We start from the raw sequence: 22,496 nt of genomic DNA, 5'->3' as shown, positions 1-22,496 counted from the left end.
ACACCCCCAGAGACGGCGACTCCACCACCTCCCTGGGCAACCCGTTCCAATACCTGACTACTCTTTCTGAGAAGAAATGTCTCCTATTTCTAACCTGAACCTCCCCTGGTACAATGTGAATCCATTCCCTCTAGTCCTATCACTAGTCACCTGTGAGAAGAGGCCGACCCCCAGCTCCCAACACCTTCCTTTCAGGTAGGTGTAGAAAGCAATAAGGTCTCCCCTGAGCCTCCTCTTCTCCAGACTAAACCCCAGCTCCTTCAGCTGCTCCTCACAGGAGTTGTGTTCCAGGTCCTTCACCAGCTTTGTAGCCCTTCTCTGGACACATTCCAGGGCCTCGTTGCCCTTCTTGTAGTGAGGGGCCCAAAACACAGTACTCAAGGTGCGGCCTCACCATAGCAGAGTACAAGGGGACCATCACCTCCATGGTCCTGTTGGCTACGCTATTCCTGATACAAACCAAGATGAGATAGTCTCACTTCCATTTGCCAGTCTGAAACATGTCACAGATCAATTTTGCTCATGTTAATAACGTACTAGTTAAGTCTTTGGAAAACTATGTTTTTCAGAACTTTAACTCAAAATATAATTAATACATTTTGTAAAAGTTATTGTTTATCCATATTACTAACACCAGCTTTTGCAGCTAATCACTTAGGGCAGATTGTATAATAAAGACTAGCTGGAGTTTGATTATTCAAAAAATAAACACTAAGAAATATCATCTTTCTCAGTTATAAAAATTATCAATAAATAATTTTTTCCATTGTTTATTTGTTAATATCACAGTTTATTTATTCCAAGACAGTTATCTTATGAAAGATTATTTCTAGCCAGCAGTTTTCACAAACATTTCCCAAATATTTCCTTTGTTTATCTGGTATTTTTAGCACACAACAAAAACTGTTTATTTGATTATTTCTTTTCTTTTTTTGTAGAGATATTTTGGAAGTTCCTTAAAAAAAATGTTGGAATTGTTTCATTTGTGTTTAAGCCTAACTTCTTCTATGTTTGAAGTGTGACTTAAATATTAACATTCAAAATATACCCAAACCACTATGAACACATATGGATGTTTTCAGATGAATAAAATTTGTAAAACCAGAATTGAAAAAAAGAAAAAAAAAATCAATTTCAAAACTGTCAAATACTTTCATACTGATTCGTAATGTAAACACTAGCTTCTGATTATACACCAGCCTTTGATCACAATCTCCAATAAAGATTCATTAAGGTAATCTGAAATATTATCCTGAAATTGCTCCAGGATAACATGGTATACAGAAACAAATGCACGTTATTGTTTAGTATAGTAAGCTATCATCAGAACTACAGAAAAGCAGTGAGAAATTTTATTTTCAACACTCTGATTGATCCAAGATTTCATTTGTTGATGTAACTGCCAGGAACTTCACTAATCTGTATCAGATAAGAACCAGGTCCCTTAGTGTTCCATACAAATTTATGTTACCTTATGAGGTCAATAGGCTGAAACTTGTAAAATACTCCATATCTTGCCCATTCTTGATACAGCAACTAAATAAATAAAAAATAAAAAAAAAAGAAAGAAAATTAACTTGAAGTAAGTGTTCGCATTTGTTTTTACAAACATTGTCTAAGAGTTAAAATATATGTAGCAATAAAAAAAAAAAGAAAATAAAAATAAAGCAGTTTTCTGTACTTTGGCATAAAATTCCAAGTTTATTTTCCAGGCAGGTATAGAAGACACCAACCACACCAGCAATGCAAGAAGGTGTATACAAATCTTTTCTCCACATGCTTACCTCCTCCAAACAATATTTATTAAATAGTGATGTTAAAAATAAGGACTTAAAGGGAAGAAAAAAATCCGTGGTCTCATGGAAATCTTTGGAAAGATGCTAGAAATAATTCTACTTATAGAGTCAAATTCTTCTATGATGTAATTTATTTAATGGCTGGAATTATACCATAGGTAAGTAACAAGCAGTGTTTCCAGCTACCAGGCAAAGAAACAGAAAGAGCTCAAAACCAGTAACTGATATGTAAAAACATAACTATTGGTAAAAAATGTGCCAAGGCCTGCTTCTCTTCGCAGGTCCTGAGGCTATTATACCTACTGGACTCCATATAAAAGTCCCTTCTCTCCTCATGGTGCACATGCACACACTAGTTTAAATGTTTACTATTGGAATTTCAGATTCACCCATCACCTACCAACAGCACAAAAGAAGGAAAATATCTTACAGAAATTTCTTACTATGACACAGGAAAAAAAAATAAATGCTAGGCAATAGAGATAAAAGGAAACATTTCAGAACCTGCTGTATATTAACCACAATACACACAACTACCATAATCAAGGGACTCATGATAGTCTTCATTCTCTGTTTTGTTGCTGTGATCTGTATGACACAGGTTTGCTGAGCTTTCAAAAAGAAAAAATAAACCTTCGACAGTACTTTAGAAGAGGCTGGAAAGGAAATCAGTAATTATGGTATGAAAGTCATCACGTTCTGAAACAAAAGTCAGCTGCTGGATAGAAATTCCCATTTGATGAAAAATTTGGCAAAAGAGTTAATGTGATAGCAGTATATTTTATAACTGTGTATGCATTTATTATTAATATAGCAAGGACTTTCAACAATGAAGCTTTCCAGAATTAGGTGAAGACCAAAGGAAACTTAGAGGACACATCGGAAGTATCTAACAAAGTTAAATGACTATTCACCACACTTTAACTTTAGAGGAAAATAAAAATCACAGCACTGCCTTGCAAAAGAGAATATTTTCTGGGGAATCACCTGAATTGTTTGTATTCCTTTCACATTTTTATGCTGTGAAAGGTCTAGAGGAAGTCTCAGAAAACATACTCATTTAAAACTATTTCTTGAAGTACAGACTGCATGAAAAAAAACAATTATGATAAATGAAAGTAAACAAACTGCACCACTATTTATAGATTATGAATCATAATCTATACTGCACAACATGGTGTAGTAATCTATACTACACTGTGACTTCATCCAAAAAGACAGGTGTCAAGCCTTTTGTTCCTATTTTCCAAAAAGAAGTGCAGAGAGCCTAGAAAGAAAGAGTAACATATGGGAGGTAAGGTCAGTTCCTTTAAAATAAGGCACCACGTCTTTCCTAGTACAATTGGAGTAGCAATGAAACTGTGTCTTAAGAATGAGCTTCTGTGTAGAATCTCTGCTGTTACCCAAGGGACAACCTCCCACTTCAGTTGCTCCCTTGTTGTGAGCCCTAACTGACTGTCCCTTGCTTGTCTCATGGAAATTATAGTTAACGTGGAGCAATGTAAATGCAGAGTTAATACCTTGGAGACCTGTAGTTTTCTGTCAGCTTTGGCTAGGACTGGGCAATAAGTTTAAAAAACGCTGGGGAGGAGGACAAACCAAGAAATACATGCACACAAATACACAACCAGGTATGCATAGAGTACATTCTGCAGAGAAATTAAATATTTGCACTTTTTTTTTTCTTTAACAGAAAGAGCTGAATGGTTCATAGATATTCAAAAGCACTAATTAGACAATAGTCTAATTAGACAATAGTCTAATTAGACAATGCACTAATTAAACAAGATATAGATTTTTTCATAATGTGCAGTATGTGGAACTTATGTGCTTAACAGCACCATAGATTGCAAACCTTAATTCTACCTGTAAAATAGATGCTTAATAAACACGTTACTATTTCTTCCCATTCATAACAGATTATTGTACAATGGAGTTATGTAAGTATGCAAAAGCTGGTGGTGATATTAGTTACAAAGTACATATAGTTTTTGCAGTTATCAATAGTAGCATCTGTCAGCTAGCAGTACATCATATTTTTTCTAGTGTTTATAATGCCTCTCCTCCCACAGATGTTATGTGAAAGAACTAAATAAATATCAAGGGAGTAATTAAGGTCTGGATCCCACAAACATGTACCCACCTAATTATTATCGTTTGGAATATGGAAATTGGCTTCCAACCATTTGAGGGAATGGAGCTATGCCAATGTATACTCATTAATGATCCAGCCCAGATTGCTTTCTCTTCTTAGATCGAGGAGTAAACCCTACTCTGCTGAAGTAATTGGGAATTCAGCAATGAGATTCAGGGAGTGTGGAGTCTTAGCATACAGAATATTGCTGTTACAGAGCACAGTCTTGCAAAATGCTTTGCACCTGTGGAAAGAAATGAAACTACATTTGATTTTCTTTGGCTTCAGTAGGAGTTGAAGAGGATAGACCTGGCTGCCATATTGATATTTTCATATGAATACTTGTGGTTATCTATTTAAAATCACTCCTTGCCATTACTCCACAGAATTACTTACAATTTATTTTCATAAAAAATCCTACCAATAAATCCATTTACTGAATGTTCAAAACTAGAAAGTTAAAACTATAAAATTATTAGGACTACTTAAAAGCTGTTTTGATCATAGCTAGAGTATTGAATTTGAAGAGCAGAAGGAGAGAACTTTCTAAAATTTCAATTAGTTCAGGAATGGGTTGCTATGACATTATATCAGGCGACAGAATCACATTTGTTATTCTGATTCTGAGAGACATAACACTGAAGGTGGCATGTATATTTTCCATCCATGTGTGTTGCCCACACTAAATCTCAGTCTTAACAATTCAATTTTACAAGACTAAGCTTAATCTGGAAGCTGGAATAGGTTTTTTTTCCTGATTTATATTAAGTTGAAAGGAATTCTAGGAAGAGTTTTGTAATATAGTTTATTGTATGTTATCAGTTTCACTTAAAGCAGTACTTTCTGTAAATTTATAATAACCCTTTTCAATCTGCTTCTAATAATCTAGGGATGTTGTTGTAGTATATCACAAGAGTGTAATTCCTAGATAGGTAAGAAATTCCTCATGTATTTCTCTATGTCATACACACTCCTAGCAATGAAAGGTTACAAATTGCCAGTGGGTTACAAGACCAAGTTAGTGTTTATACTCATGGCAAATTATTACAATGCTGCTGTGCAATAATTTTCTTAAACATATTTTTTCTACAGCAGAAATCACACTAAAACAGGGAAATTCCTTCACCCTAATCAACAGTCTTAGGAAAACAGGGGGTTTCATTGACTGCTCATTTCTAATTCTCATAGGATGTGACAAAAGTAATGTTTCACAGGGCATTTTCTCTAAAGAAATCCTGAAGAGGGGTTTAGTAAGTATTAACCTTTTGTATTATGAACTGGTACATAAACCTTAATTACTTCTGCTTCTTTATTGGCCTAAGTATCTCAGACAGTCTCAGTTCATCATTCTCTGGGTTCGTACTACAGGCTAGTGAAATGGAAGACATAGATAAGTTAAAATGGACAAAATGAAAAGGGGCAGGGAAAAAAAAAAAGGCATAAAAATGCCCCCCTTTCCTTTAAACCTGATCAGGGCTTTTCAGGAAATTAAACACTGAGACTATTAGATTCAGATAGAAAACAGATGATGTTATGCATAGAAATACTACAGCAGATTCAATGGCTAGGCAGCAGAGACATATGTGAATAATCAATGAAATATTTCTGGAAAGAGCCTTTTATGTTTTTAATACTTAACACTTCATAACTGAGTCTAATAGGCATGATAAAAAGAAGGCAGACAAAATGTAACTGGTAGGGTGAATACTTTTCCAGACACTAGTTCTTTTAAACCCTCTTTCCCCCTTTCCCACATTAACCAATCTTTCTCCATTGACTAATGTTCATTTACTTTCTTCTCTCTAAAACTTTTGCTAACCTTATAAGTGAATAAACCATGGATCTGACTTTCAGTGTCCGTTATTGTATCACCATTATCACTTACCCAGAGACAATTTCTTCATGAATAAAATGTTCAAAATTATAGACATAAGTATACAAGCTTCTCTACAGTTGTTTTTCCATCTTTCTATCTTTTTTTATGAAGTTTCAAATAGTAAATTAAATTGTATATGGTACATTAAGACATCTAATGGCTGAATGTTAAAACCATTTAAAAAAAAAAACTATAATGAACATTATGTTTTCAAATTTTTACTCACTCAGCATTGGAGAAATCAGATTTACCTGCGTGATCTCTGAACTAATTTTTCACTTCGAATGTTCATATAATCACCACTTGTGGCAATTACACTCAGATACTACACTGAGTATTCTCAAAAAAAACCTTTTTATTTACAAATTAACTGCAGCAGTTTTTTAGAAACTGCATATAATTTAAGTGAATGCACAATCAAATGAATCAACTCTGTTTTGGTCTAGCAACTATCTATCTATAGTATCATCTGGTTACAGAAACAAAATAATCATATAAGTTACTTGTCAACTTTTGCTTTTGCAGACAGATTGAAAAATTTTCTCTGTATCTGCGTAGGAAAACTTGAAGCATTTCAAGATGTAAATATAAAGTTAAATTTACTGAAATACTTCATAAAATAAACCACAAAAAGTCTTGCAAACAAATTTAATGTGCAGAAGTACAAGAAAATAAGCAGTGTAACAAATATTACATGCATTTGTAAAAGCATTTATTTGACCGAATGCTGGCTATTTTTTTATAGCATTTAGGACGTTAATTCACATTTAGCATATTAAATCTAATATGAAATTAATTTTGTAATGTACTTTACCTTTCTTTCATTCATGTCATCATTTTGGCCTTCATATTCACCCTAGAAAAAGAAAATCATTCAATAACATGCAAAACCATAAAATTGAATAATAGATTGTTCAGCTGTTCCTACATTGTTAATTTTACTTTTGTCACAACATGAAATGTATTTGTGTAAAAGTTTTGATGTTATAATTATATACTTAAAATGTTAGTATATATTTTCATTGTCATAGGCAATAAACTTTAAGGTCTATGCACTATTGAGTGATACCATGAGAAAACTAGATTTTTAATTGGATATACATACATCATGTAGTGGGTATGCTGCATCATAAACATTGTTTGCTATTAATGTGCTAATACCTAAAAAAGAAAAAAAAATTATCAACAGTTAGGCACAGTTAAGCAAAAAAGGATATTACAGATGTAATTCGATGACATTGCATAAGGGACTGATCTGAAGACATTCAATATCATGTCAATACGAGTATCTACCAACACAGAAATACTTGGCTATGGAAAGTATTTTATCACAGAAAAGCTCATTTCAGTATAGTGCTTTTTCTTGAGTGAACTAGTGTGGTGGAGACAGTTTCGACTACTTTCTCGTCCTGATTGCAAAGAGGCATGTGACTAAGGAGGAAAATATCTGGGAAGTCCTTCCTGAAGCTTGATAGCAATCAGAACCACGAATTCTCACTGACACACACAAACAATAAAATAATTTAAAAAAAAAAACACAAACAAAACCAAAAACTTTCACACAACTTTGTGGGTAAGAAACCCCCACTACTCTCCATCAATTAACATTGTACCATGTCTAGTTTTCACTGAACCAAGTACTGTTTTTTCTATCCTTCCTCGTATAAATACACAAGGTCATCTTTCTGAGATGACAACCAGTCTTTTTTTGCAGGATTTTATTCAGTTTGTGCTCATCAAATCCATAGTTATGTTGGAAAGATGCTTACACCAGGAGAAAAAGTGGTGAGTCCTAAAGACTACAAACATGAGGTCTGGTGAAAGATACAGGAAGATACAGGGACACAGCACTTCACATTGAACCCATACTACCACTGAATCCCCAGCTAATGATTACAGCACCTACATGCTCTTGAGACTTATGACTTTAACAGACATTCTGTTTTCAGTACCTACATGTGATTACAATTCCTCCTTAAGATGAATGTTAAAGTTAAGATCAGCAGTTTATTACAGACCTCCATGCTTTCAATGTCCAGTAAAAAGTAATCATAGAAAAAAAAAATATTCCATAGTCAAAGTACACAACTATTATTCTGAAATGTTTTGGGAAAAATCTCTGGCAAAGAAGCTAGATAGGCATTTCCAATAAATTTCTCCCTTGGTATAGGGAAAAATAACCCTGTCACACATGCATTAATGTAATTGGGAAATCTTAGTGTTCATTGATCCAAACACGAAGTCAAGCCCTCTACTGAAAGAATTCTGGTTTTAAAAGTTTACAGAAATTGAGTTATACTAGAAACAAATATACCCTCTTTGTAAAACATCATAGAAGTGGTATCAGACTCAATAAAATCGTATAAATAATAAATAAAGCTGTAAAAATCAATAAGCAATTGTGTTTGAAGTGTTGTTACTTTCCTTCTATTGTATTATGATTTCTGAAGACTAAAGACTGCTTAAATACTTCCAACATCACTGTCCTACTTCCTGTGCAAAATAAATAATGAAAACCTAGAAAAAATGAATAAAACAAGAATGCTTAAAGAGATTTTTAAACTAGTCATGATGAGTGCTCTTAAGACAAGTGAAAAAGGAGATCTTTAGAGACATAAGAAGCATAGAACTTTTGGGAGATGATCTCAGAGGACCAAAACAATTATTGAATTTGGTCAAACATGATGCATACTAATATTCAGGGTATTAACCAGAAAGACAGGGAAGACAGAAGGGTTAAAATATTTGCTTCATGTCAAATGGAATCTTGAATTGACCTGAGCTTGAAGTGGATCAAACTGCTTTTTCACCTTAGAGTAAAAGAGAGGAAAAAAATGCTTGATGTTTTCTTACCATCTTTTCCTTTTTCTTTTTTTTTTTTTAAGGAAACACTAATAATCCCAAATTTAAATGTTTGTTCTGGGCAAAACCAAGTGTTTTTAGCTGATACTAAGTTGATATGAGAGCAACTTTGTTTGTTTTTTCTTTCATATGGTTAAAAACTATATATATATATATTTCATGAAATCCTAAATTAATCTATTTTCCCCTCTAGCTGCTGTAACAATGAAATCTGTTACTGCAGCTTCACTACAGCAAACTACACCAAGACTCTGCAGGAAACTGGATGCTTATTCTTTGCAAGTATATTATCCTAGGACATTGCATAAATGGTCAAGCTTACAGAAGGACTTTCAGAAAATATGCCAGACGAGGAGTAATGTTACCTCTTCAACTCAAGGGAGATACGTGTTTCAATATCACAATGGAAGAAAGGAAAGAGTAATGAAAAAAGAGTAAGTACACCTGTATATATTCTGAACCTCAAGGAAAAAGAAAAAAAAAAAAAGCACCAAATATTTCAGGGCTACCCAAAAAATATCACCCAGTATCTTCAAAACAGGCATAGTTAATTCACATATTTCACTATTCAGTTAATTGGCATTGTTTTTAAAGAAGTAGTGACAAGAATAACCTGGGAAAATGTATTATTCTATTGAAATATCAAGAAAAGTCTGTTCCTGGAAGAAATAATGCAATATATTGGAGCTGACATCTGCATATTCAAAAGCAGATCATACTATAATCATATCCAATTTTATAACAACTTGTGAAATGCAAGTTATATGCCAGATCCTGCACCTGTAGAAATGAAAAGTAAACTCCCATTACCATGTCCTATCTAAACTGTGGACCAGAAAGTCTGATTCTATTCCTCAGAAAACACATTTCCTTCACATTTCATCAGAAAACACATTTCCTTCAATCTCTATTTTTTTGTGGAAATGTTCCAGCATACTCTTGTGTTATGTTAGATAAACAAATATTCAGTAAGCAATTCCTAAGCAATTCCTTTTAAAGCAATATATATATAGTTATCTTCCATCCTTCTTACCCATGCTGTTTCTGGCCTTTGTAGATGTGCGCTTCAAAATTTCGCGTACCTGTGGAAAAGGAGAATACTCATATAACACATAAATTGTCTTTTAATATTCTTTTCCTTATAGAATGAGCAACGAAATTTAACTTAGCAATTAGAGACTTCTGTAGAGATTACTAGTTAAAACCTAATGATTTTATGGCAGTTCATGCTAGTTGGTTTTCTGGCAATAACGTGTAGGTTAAGTCCTGCTACATCACATCCTTATAAAACTATATGAAGTGTGAGGACTTCAGGTAGAATGAGTATTTTACACCATAGAAAATCACAAGAGAATCCAACTCTGTAAAAACAAAACAAAACAACAAAAAAATTAGCTTCAACCTCTGGAAGTATAACTGCAATTTGCCCATACTAGTGATCAGAATATGTACTGTATCTATGAAACCTGAGTATATATGGATACGGCATGCTGGAGAGCAGCTGGCATAACATCCATAAAGAGAAATACTGCCTCACTAACCTACTGGAGACCTAGAATTCTGTCATGAACATGACGAAATAATTCACATCGAAGACTGCTGGAGCTAGGAAATTGCTATACGATTGTTGAGGAGGCACTTTCGTGGAAAAAAAATCTGCTTAAAGGAAAGGAAGTAGGGCTTAATGATAACTTTTAACAATGGAGAGGAGTCAGTAGCATTTCCTGTCATACCATCTCCTACTCCCACTGGGCTATACGTACTTCTGGGCAGCTCCAGCAGAGTATTTCTTACATACTTTTGACTGCTTACTGTTTTGTGGGAAAAGCAAAATGAATAAAGTGATGAAATAGGCAAAGTAGTCACCAAAACTCACTGTCAAAGTAAACCTCATTCATTATGAGAAGTCAATATGTTACTTTCATTTACTTACTATTCGGCTGCGGGTAGCATTGTCAAAAAATGTGTCTTTGTCTCCAATGTTATACCTAAAATTGTTGAGAGACAAAAAGATCAGGTACTTTTTCAGAAGATGAAGTAATGAGTAAGACAATATACACAATTTTGATTTAGAATTAACTTACAAACCACAGTAAGGAAGACAAACATATTTAAAGAAAATGTAGATGAAATATTACAGTGTGATATACTGTATCTCCTGATATCTAAATGAAATCCTGAAGAAATTCATTCAGAATTCTACTGGGATTGCAATGATGGTTGGCACCAAAAGTGAAGAAATATTAAATACTGTAAAATACCTTTCTAGTAAGTACAGCTTGTCTATTGTTTACACAAGCAGACATTTTAATCTTTTTTTATAAAATACCCTCAGTGGTATGACATTTTGTGGTTATGTTACAAGGTTTTAAATTGCCTAATGCAGATGTTTATTACTCTTTTCCATGTGACTAACTAGTCCACATTTCGCTTGATTTAAAATAAAAATTCCACTGCAATTATTTATTCTCTCAAACCTTAAAATCATCATATGTGAAATTAGCCTTCTCATTTTATCCTCTCAATCAAATTTACTTTTATTCTATATTAATTAAAATGTTCAGAGAGGACAAAAGTGTTATGGTGGTTCATTATGTTTATTACTGAATTTTATCAGACATAAATACAAAGAGCCACTATGAGGAAAAAAGGGATGTTTAATACCTAACTGGGCCCACAAGTATTACTCCAAGTGAAAGGGAAAGTGTCAAGAGTTCCTTATCTGCATATTACTAGCCAAGTTTTAATGACTATAATAAATGTGACAAGAAGAAAAATATTATCGAATTTCTACTTGCTCTTTTTACAAAACAGGCAGTAATATCACTATCAAATTAATCAGGAATTTGTTGCTAAATTTTTTACAGTTCAAGCTAAGAACATAGATATTTTATTTCACTGCTTCAAGTGCCTTCCTTAGAAGAAGGAAGTAAAACACTGACAAAATTCTGTGTAACTTAGATTTCTGTTAATCCTCTGAAACTGAATTCCATATGAGCATGTTTATTTACTTCAGATCTATTTACTCAAGCTTTAATAAATTTAGTTTAATGCAGACATATACTTTCATCACATGGAAATATTATCCAGCAATAATCTGACAACTTGGAAATTTCTTCAGGATTCCCAGAAGTGCTGCAACCTCAATGAATTTCTGAATTTTAATTAAAAATAAAAAATAAAAAATAAAAAATAAAGTAGAAAAATGACAACAGTAAAATGATGAGTTATAGCTTTCTTCATTGCCCTTCACAATTTGAAGTACTCACAAATACATTTTCTCTCTGGAAAATGGGTAAGACAGACTTTTCATCTTGGTATTTTCTTGTGGCACCTGGGGTTGCAGAGGTTCAGTCAATTTGCACCATATTTCATTTAACTTTTTGTGAATTCCGCCTTCTTCTTTGATTGCATACATCTGAGTAAATAAAATTTTGTACATTAACATGACTTCCAAAAATACACTGAAGAGAAAAAAAAAAAAAGATACATTTTGTTATACACGTTTAAATCAGTAATTAAAATAAACACCTTCTCTCAACATATATTCCCATATAATAGCAAGCACATGAATTTGATGAGGGTTTCAGTTCCAAAGAATCAAGCTATTTCCAGGAAAAAAAACATCTCGGTGTAGAATTTTTAGTACAAGAAACATCCTTACTAACTCATTTCAACTAGGAGCTGCAAGGAGATTATAGAAAAGCAGAGTAATTATTTTGACTTTGTAACTGTAACTGGAAATACAGGGAACAGACAGAGCAGGAAGGGACTTTACTTGCTATACAGCTCAGAGAATATTTTTTTTTCTGGTTAATAATTGATAGCTTGGTCTGATAGCACACACGTACACATGCCATTGAAAGTGAGGATGCCAGGCTTGTGGCTCTGTGGTACTTCCAAGTGCAAGGATATAGGTTTTGTTTGTTCAGACTGATGTGTTGTGCAAAGAAGCTTCCCAGAGATATGGAGGTATTTTTTTCATTAAATACAGACAACTTTACCAAACCTGTATTTATTTGCAATCTGATTAATAAAATGCACTAAATGAACTTTATGTAACACCTGAAAGAGTCTGTGCCAAAATATTTTTATTATTATTTCAAATTATTGAAATGAAGTACCTTAAAACTTCGTAATTTAAAAATCAGGATCATTGGTCCTCTATTTTCAACACATTCTGATCTTTTTCCAAGGACTACAGTCATGCTCTTTGGAAGCCTAGACACTCTTAAACCCAATGGTATGGTATGGGATTTATTTTCCTATTTGAAGGTGTTACAAGGAATGTATCTAGTATATGATGCATGGAACATTTTGATTCATCAAAAGTAACTATTTCTTCTTATTCAGAAGTATACATATAGTTAAATTTGCTCAAAAGGCACCTTTTTCCAGACTGCATTTTGTCATGAAAGATGTTTTAAAATGAACATTAGAAAAGACTTTTCTGCAATCAATTCATTACGTTTAGAGATGGATATTTTCCACTGAAAATACTTTGTTTATAGTTTCATTGGATGTTTGAACAAATAAAAATAACATCACAGAAAATACCAATAGCGCTTTTGTCTTTTAGTAAAAATGAAATTTTCTTTCTGGTGGTTGCTGGCTGAATTTTTCCATTTTATTTCCAAATCTCCAAAATACAATGTTTCAGTTGTTTGAAGTGGATTTTTCCTCCACAGGACATTCTGCTCCCAACTGTCTTTGATTGCAAAAATATCAAGACAAGAACATAATTTTCATGTCATGCTTTCTGTATTTAACTGGTAGCATTCCATTTCTGCCATTGACTTTATAGAATTGCAACATAGTCAACAAGAGCTGCCAGCAATCTTCTCCTTAAAGAAGCCATATCATCTTTAAGTTTTAGGAGATAATAAATTATCCTAGGGTGAATTTTCAGGTAATCTGAGATTTGGCTTCCTTGTTGGTAGACATACTTCATTTCATCTTTATCTATACACCAATAACAACTTACAGGTACAAACCTGAATACTGTTTTCATAACTAACTGCCTGATTGATGACTGCATGTCCATTTGCCCTTTGAATATTTGTTCTACTCATAATTTGAAAAGTGTAGCTTTAAAGAAAAGGATGCAATTTAAAAAGTATGAAATATACAGGTTAAAAAAAACTAATTTGTCAATATTTTCAAATGTCAAATATTGTTATATCTATAGGAATAACACACTACCTCCAGCCATAAATGAATAAGAGACATCTACAAATCAGCCTATCTCCACTGCTTTTTCAACACAAAGGAGATGCAGTTTAAACAACATGCAATTATATACAATGTGCAAATAAGATGTTGGAAATCATAGCAAGTCTGTTCTTTTTGTCCCATTTGAGAGAACAGCAAGATAATAAAGATGGGGCAGAGTGGGTACTGTTGGGCATATTCCAAGGAGAATAACATTAAATAAGAATGTTTTCTCAGGAAGATCAAGGTGTCTTGTTACACCTTTACAGCCGCCACAGGTGAGCAGGGACATACCCAGCATTGTCTTCAGAGCAATATTAGGGATTCTTTGTGTGTCTCCATTACAACCTTGCTTTTGGTCCCTTCCCCAGAAAGGAATGGGACATGGAAAAAAGGAAAAAGAAATATAATTAAATGGCATAAACAAAATTCAGTCTGGTACCCCAGATTTTTTAATGCAAATGAAAGCTATGACTGTGTATAACCACTACAAATATGTATCAAAGAGTAGAAGAACATTCTGCAGATTTAAATACACTCAGGACATGAAAATGACAACTGATTTGACTATAATGTGGGTAGAATAACAGCGATCCATGTGAATTAGAAAATGTGTGTGAACATCTGTACAACCAGATGCAGTAGAACAGTTAGCTCCTCAAAAGAGCCCTTTGATTTGTTATGGTTTGGAACATTTGTGAACCCTAAACTTACTGGATTTTCAGGCTCTGCTTAAGGATTTGTTGCCTAATTCTTTCTTTTCCAACACGTGGTACAGATGTTCTGTTTATTATTTTTCCCTTTATTTTGTGAGCATCTTACTGTTTTGCTTTGTTTTCTTGTTTTTAATTTCATTTGTGGTGGTTGTTTACAGTGCTTTTGCCACAGATGATGGAGTACCAGCAAAAAAATACCAACATTTTTAGCTCCTCCTAGCCTTCGACTTACTGTTCTATGACGAAACATGCACCATCTATGGCACTACAAATAACATGACAATTTAGACAGTTAATTTATTTTCTGTGACCTTTGTTTGAGACAATTCCTGTTTTGTCTGCTCCCTGTTTACCCCAGGGTGGTTCTATGTATTTAGGGACATATGATTTACTTTACTTTACTTTTCTCCCATTCAGAAAAGAGAAAGGTATGTTGAGCTGTCTGTCAGTGACTAGAATGGACATTGGAGACTATTAGCCCCTGGACAGATCTTAACTTAGGACAACATGATGTCAGCATACCTCAATAAACTAGTTCTCTCCAGAGTATTTGCAAAAGACTAGGAGAGGAAAGTTCAAATAGAGGAGAAGAAGGGAGAAATGAGCAGGTTCTAGATATGCACAAATGGAAGAAAGCTGGGAAGGGATCAAAGACAGGAATCTAATATATAGGTGCATTTCTAGAAAGGCCCTATGCATCCATCACTATGCCAGAAAGAATAGAGGTACAGTAGCCATCCAAACCCTACCCATTTTCAGAGTCTGATTCCAAGTAAAAAGATTTTTCGGTGGGTCAGGGGGTGAACACAATACAGTAAGAGTATATAAGACTGGCTTGGCCAAATCTCAGACAGTGAAAAACGCTAACACCATGAGATGTGGACAACCTTTTCTGGGTGAAAACAACTGCTAGGTTAATATATATATATATAAAAACCACTGTGGAGGAAAAACGAACAAACAAACAAAAAAAACGTCATTAATTCTGATGACATGTAATGAAGTAAGTGTTCAGTAGTGCAGTTGATAAGTACCACTAACTGTGAGCCCAAGGCAGTTCCACTGACTTCAGTGTTGTTTTTAGCCAACACATTAAATCATGGCAGGATCACAAATTTTGGGATATGCTCCACAGGATTTGCAGTGTTTGCAAGCGACTCTTTTGAAAGCTATATGAATTCTCAACTACTACAACTGTAAAGAAAATAGTAAACCAACATTGTAATGACAATGGAGCATGTCCAAATTCAGTAAGTCACTGATACCACCAAAACAGGCTGTCTTTCAGCATCCCCAGACTTCAGATAAATCTTAAGGCAACGAACAGCTATCATACTCTCTCTCATACTGCACCTCACCTTTGAGGAAAGTTCCTTGACAAAAATTCAAATAGCTACTGCCTTCTCAGCTTCAAACAACTTCTCCTTAAAACTCACCTCTCTCATCGCTCTACAGAACAGTCTGCCAGCTAGCTGCCTTTGGGTCCTTTGAAATCCCCTCTGAAAATCCCATCTTAAATCCAACTCTGAATACTAAATCATCTGAAAATAATTAGTAAGGTAAAAGAGTAAGAGTGATATTTCATTTGCACTGATTTTGAAATAATGTACACCTACATTCTAAACATTTAATTACCTTTCTGATCAACCATCCTCTAGACATAAAACTAGTTGATAGAAGATAGAATATACTTACCTTTTTAGTAGGCATTTTTATTTTATGGAGCTCTGCTTCTCGGCTAAGTACTTGCCAGGGTGCATGGATACGGACAAAGCTCAATCCTTGGCTCTTATTCTGAAACATGAAGTAGTGAAAATTATGCATTTCAATATTATTGAACAGAATACAGTGATCAAGTTTCAAAATGTCAGGTTCAATTAAATCGTATAGCAGTAGGCAATCACAGTACATAACCAACTTTAGTTACATCTGGGATTAAAAATGACCTTTTCTTTAAAAGCTTAATCTTCTAATGCTCTAAAAGTAATAAATCTGCCCGCCTGCTCTGTAGCTGTGTGTCTACCACAAAGATGCAAGATTACAGTTCCAGATTTTGCAGTCACATAAACCAGAAAACCCTGAGCTATAACTTCCACATTCAGTATTTAGGAAGTTAATTGACTTCATTTTAGTGCCCATCTGAAACAGCAAAGACAAAATATTTCCTCTGCTCTGGGCCTTGCTTTAGGCAAACTGTTCTTGTTCAACTATTTCCTGGACACTTCATCAAATCAGTATTTTCTTAAAGGTGATCATATTTACCACCCTAAATATCTACAGTTGGAGTAGCATACCTAAAAAAAATATTGAAATTTATCTTCTAAATAGAGAGGTGAGCCTAACAAAAGTATGTGTACATAACTGGTTATGCTGTGCAGAGGCAGAAGACTACATAAAATGACCTTTGCTCAGCCAGTTTGCTGTGATCTAGGCTGTCCAGAGGATGCTGTGCTGATAGCACATCTGAGCTAAACAGAGGGATTCTGAGATCAGAAAGCAGCACCCCGGCAAAACCACAAAAATGAAATATAGGCATGTTAATACAGATTTCTCAATGCACAAATTTTCTTTTTTTCTTTTTTCTTTTTTTTTTAATCAGTAAATTATTCAAATGAATGCTCACTATTGGAATAATTATAGAATCATAGAATTGCTTGGGATGGAAGGGACATTAAAGATCATCTAGTTCCATCCCCCTGCCATAGGTAAGGATGCCACCTACTAAATCAGGCTCAGGGCCTCATCTAACCCGCTCTTGAACACCTCCAGGGATGGGGCATCCACAACCTCTCTGGGCAACTGGTTCCAGTCCCTCACCACCCACTGAGTGAAGAATTTCCTCCTAATCTCTAATATAAATCTCTCCTCTTTTAGTTTAAAACCATTCCTACTTGTCCTGTCATTATCTGATTGAGCAAAGTGTCGCTCTCCAGGGGGAAAGAGGATAAAAGGGTATATTTTAGGAATGACATGGAAGTGGACAGGAGGAGACTTGAAAGGTGTGATGTAAAGCCAGGAAGGGAATGTTAAGATTAATGGTCTTTGTGTAGCTGTGTGCATATGTGGTGGTTTTACTCAGGCGGGCAGCCAAATTCCACCACGGTTACTCTCACTCCCCCTCCTCAAAGGGGAAAGGGGAGAAAACACGACACAAAGGGCTCAAGGGTTGAGATAAGGATGGGGAGATAGCTCAACAATTATCATGACAGGCAAAACAGACTCTGAGTAAGGAGATAGTAAGGTTTATTACCTATTACTAACAAGCTAGAGAAGTGAGAAACAGAGGAGAGAAACCATAAACACCTTCTCTCCATCCACCCTCTTCCACCTCCTCCCCCTGAGCGGTGCAGAGGAACATGGGGATGAGGGCTGCAGTCAGTCTATAGAGCTTCGTCTCTGCCACTCCTTCTCAGTCACTCTCTACCCCTGCTCCACATGGGGTCCCTCCCACAGAATGCCGTCTTTCCTGAACTGATCCTGCGTGGGCTTCCCACAGGCAGCAGCTCTTCAAGAACTGCTCCCACATGGGTCCATACCACAGGGACCATCGATTAGGAGCACACTGGTTCAACCTGGGTCCCCCACAGGCAGCAGCTCCTGCCAGGTCACCTGCTCCTGCACGGGCTCCTCTCCACAGGCTACAGGTCCAGCCCACTATCTGCTCTGTGGGGGTCGTCCACAGGCCGCAGCCTCTGTCAGTGCAGGTCCACCTGCTCCACCGTGGTTATAAATATGCTCTCACAGAGGCACAAACAATATCGCTTATTGGCCCAGCTCTGGTTAGAGGTGGGGCCCTTATCTAAGATGGGGTAGTTTCTGGATTCTTCCCACAGAAGCCACCGCTATGGCCCCCCCACACACACTACCAAAACCCTGCCACGTAAACCATATTTGGTGCTTGGGCATACTGCCACTTTACATTTTCCTACCTGTATGAAGTAAGAGTCAGGACAGACCCCTCCCCTCAGGGGAGCATGAACCTCTATTTGCACTCCCTCATATATCTTGAAATTTAGCAGTGAGACAAGAAAAAATGAGTCAGGATGTCCAACTTGATAGAGAACTTAACTGGGTTACATTCTGGGCTTAAATGCAAAACTAAGGTGGCCCAAATGGGAGCAGCTGCCCATTACTTGTGTAAACAGTTAGATAACTAGAGAAATGTCATTGTAACAACAAACAGCATAACTTTACAAAGCTGGGAACATAGGCCATATCCATGGAAACTCAACATGTTCTGATGGTAATTCACTTCAAGAAAGTTTTCTTTCTCAAAACTTTTGAGGTAAGGAAAGTTTTAAAACAGAAAAATGTGAGTCACACTCTAAATATACCTCTGAACCTAAAAGACTGGTAGCACATTTACCTCAGACATGCCTCTCCTCTTCATCACAGTGATTGTATTTTGTTTTGCATATTACATGTATCAACAAATTTGCAAATAAAATTGTACATTCTGCGACATTTTGTACATTGTGACATTGGTGTCAACGTTTTAAAACCAGTATTTAGTCTTTTCAACATCTATAAATGCTATGAACTTTATGTAAACACTACTCATTTGCTGAATTTTTTCATGATGTTTCCTGATTAAAAAAAATTAGAAATCCTACTATTCTTTATATTATATTATATTATATTATATTATATTATATTATATTATATTATATTATATTATATTTATTATATTATATTATATTATATTATATTATATTATATTATATTATATTATATTATATTATATTATATTATATTATATTATATTATATTATATTTATTATATTATATTGTATTGTATTGGTGTCAAGCTGAGGCAGGGGAGGTTTAGGCTAGACATCAGGAAGAGGTTCTTCACCGAGAGGGTGATCGCACACTGGAACAGGCTTCCCCAGGGAAGTAGTCATTGCACCAAGCCTGTCTGAATTTAAGAAGCATTTGGACTGTGCACTTAGTCACATGGTCTAAAATTTTGGGTAGACCTGTGTGGTGCCAGGAGTTGGACTCGATGATCCCTATGGGTCCCTTCCACCTCAGGATATTGCATGATTCTATGATTCTGATTATTTTGCTCTTATTTCCCTTATAGATGCTATATGAATGACAAAGATCATTACATCATTTTCAGTTAACATTTCTACACTGGAATTATGTTATTTTAAATAGCATAATGAGTAGTAAGAATGTCTCTCTCATCAATGCACTGAGGAAGTCAGCTTTAAGAGAAGGAATGAAAAATTTACTAGGCATGAGCAGATGTCCTGGTAGTCATTTATTGAAAATGTATTAATAACAGATGAGAGTTTAAATTTCAGTTGGTGAAGATCAGGAGGCTTCTCCTCAGCTTTTGGCTAAAATCAAGCACGTGTCCTTTGTCTGAGGGACTACATTCTATATTGGTGAAAAGAGGGACAGTATGATCTAATTGGTACTTTCCAGCTCATGCTCATATGAATACACAAATTGCACAGAAATTAGTCAGATAAACTGAGAGTAAATACTGTATAAAGAATATGACCTTTATAGGTTTGAACAAAAATATGTTCAAAGTTGTGCTGTTCATGAAGTGGTATCAGATGCTGAGGAATCAGAGACTTAAAATCTTTAAAAGCCTTAAACATCATCCAAAATAGGATACTGAGATCTTTTTAATAAAGACTAATGTAAAGTCAATAAATTAGGGAAAACAGGACTGGGTGATTCCTGTTGGATAGTAAACAAAAAGTGCAGAAAATAGAAAATTCAATATTTAGTTTGGGATTACTAGAACCTTGTTTCCCCCATGTTCCTGTATTTTCCCAACTTTAAAATTTATCAAAGAAATTTAACATGACTTTAAAACATTAATCCCATGTTATATCTCAGGAGATAAGTCATCCAGCTATATATAGAAGTACCAAAGTAAAGAACAATATCAGCTAATCCTCTGGGCTCCTTTCCCTATTTGTCAAACCTTCACCCAAAGTAGTTCCAGTTGTCTCTTTGCATGCTCTTTTTGTCAATATCATTATGACAACTGGAGACAATCTATTCAACTAACTATTCCCAGAGGGTTTATTCTATTGCATACTTTACCAAGAGTTACAACCTGTTTTTCTTATTGCCAAAGATGATTTATAACTGTCTACTGCAAACTTCCACTAAACAGTGTAATTTGGTTACATCACCTGAGATGATCAAGGTACATGTGTTTGTGAATACAATTCATTATTTGCTATAATGGAATTGAGTCACTTTTCTATTCTGAAAAAAACTAATCAACTTTGCTTATTGATTGTACTCTAGATGTAGCACTAAAGCTACATATTGTGTTGCCTAATGTTATTTTTAACTGATAATCCACTTACTATATAATCAGTTCCTTTTTCACTTACAGCTGATGCCCCACGGGACTTTATTCTGGGACCTGCATGGTCCGTTTTTCATCAAATCTATATGCCATATTACAGAGCTCTTCAATTAAGTTTCAAGAGTGGAAGTTTTTCAATAAGTTTGTTCTTAGTTATTCAAGATATAAATATATGTTGGCTTCTTTTCTATTTTGAAAAGTTGTATTGGACTTTACAATTTCAGTAGGAAAACTCAGTATTAAGATCAAATGGTTGAAAATCTGGAAGATCTGGTTTGTTTTTCAATCAGTACATAAAGAAAAATATGTCAGGTGTTTCTTTCAGTATATCATCTATTTCTAACTATTTAAAGCAAAACTTCTACACCAGTCAGTATTGCATTTTTTTTCTATCCTATACTGGAAAGGCGTAGGCTAAATAAAACGCAAATTTCTCCAAGGAGGCTTTTTATATCTTTCATGCCGTAACAGTAAAGTACCTCAGAACCTGCATAGACTACAAGTCTAAGATTTATTGCAAACTTACATCAAGGCTATAGCTGGAAAAAAATGTATTTTAACTATGAAAACTCTCAGATAGATGTATTCTTACCAATTAGAATCCTAATTCGACTCGTGAAAAATGAAGAAATGATTATTCTGTTTAATCAAAATCTAAATGTTACGAAGTGTCTGGCTAGAAAAGCATAAAAGCTAGACTAAGTAAAAAAGCTCTCTCTACCCAAAAAATGAGATTTGTAATTGATCTTAGGTTTCTACCAAAGTCAGATATCAATCAAAAAGTTTGACATTCTTAAGCACATCCATATTCTCCACCCATTTTGACAGTTACAGTTGTCCAGACATAATGTCGAATACTTTTGAACCACTATAATACAATTACCATACTTCCATTAATCTTTGTCTAGATCACAGTTTCTCGATTCCAGACCTTGCAGGGGCAAACAGACCATATATCGACGAGATGAACTATGAAGCATGCTCTATAGAAACTAACGTTTGTGAAGAAGTCCTGTTGCTCTATAAAAGCATGGTATGTAAAAGATGGAGTATTGTGTGTCCATTTCAAAGAATTCTCATAGTGTCATTATTCTGTCAGGCTACTTTTGACTACCACCTCACCTCATTCAGATAATCCATTTGCCATGTGTCAGACATGTCACCGGGGGATGAAGCATTCTCCACATTTTTTTTAGACTCTTCCAATATGAGCTAAAGCACTGTACTCTAAAAGCATTGTATGTCAGCCATAATTCAGACAACAAAAATTGCAAAAGTACAAAAATTACACTCTGGTAAAGTTACAGGCTTTTTTGCAATGTTAACGTAGCTTCTAGCAACTTTTTACGTTAAAATTAATTGTTGAATGCTACATTTTAGTCAGTGCTTCATATGATTTCCTCATCATGAAATCACTCATCATTCATTCTATATTAAAGGAATATAGCTATGCACAACAAACATATTAAAGGGGAAAAAAAAAAAAAGTTATTTTAAAACACTTGACCAAAGAAATAGATTTCTGTTATGTATCTTATTAAGAAGAAAAGAGAAA

General features: G+C 34.7%; 1 protein-coding gene across 1 annotated transcript in view; it reads right to left on the bottom strand.

Moving 5' to 3' along the window:
* Positions 1–22,496, bottom strand: part of ANO2 (anoctamin 2) — a 203,715-nt gene that overhangs the window by 140,257 nt on the left and 40,962 nt on the right. The window contains exons 4-10 of the mRNA XM_083820198.1: positions 16,291–16,389; positions 11,938–12,086; positions 10,602–10,656; positions 9,702–9,750; positions 6,912–6,967; positions 6,621–6,662; positions 1,472–1,536 (exon numbers count right to left, since the gene is read on the bottom strand). Coding sequence (XP_083676324.1) covers positions 1,472–1,536; positions 6,621–6,662; positions 6,912–6,967; positions 9,702–9,750; positions 10,602–10,656; positions 11,938–12,086; positions 16,291–16,389 — 515 coding nt within the window. The remainder of the gene's footprint in view (positions 1–1,471; positions 1,537–6,620; positions 6,663–6,911; positions 6,968–9,701; positions 9,751–10,601; positions 10,657–11,937; positions 12,087–16,290; positions 16,390–22,496) is intronic.

This window comes from Anser anser (genome assembly GCF_964211835.1).
Source record: "Anser anser genome assembly, chromosome: 1".
NCBI classification, from domain to species: Eukaryota; Metazoa; Chordata; class Aves; order Anseriformes; family Anatidae; genus Anser; species Anser anser.
This window is presented reverse-complemented; position numbering and strand designations above follow the sequence as displayed.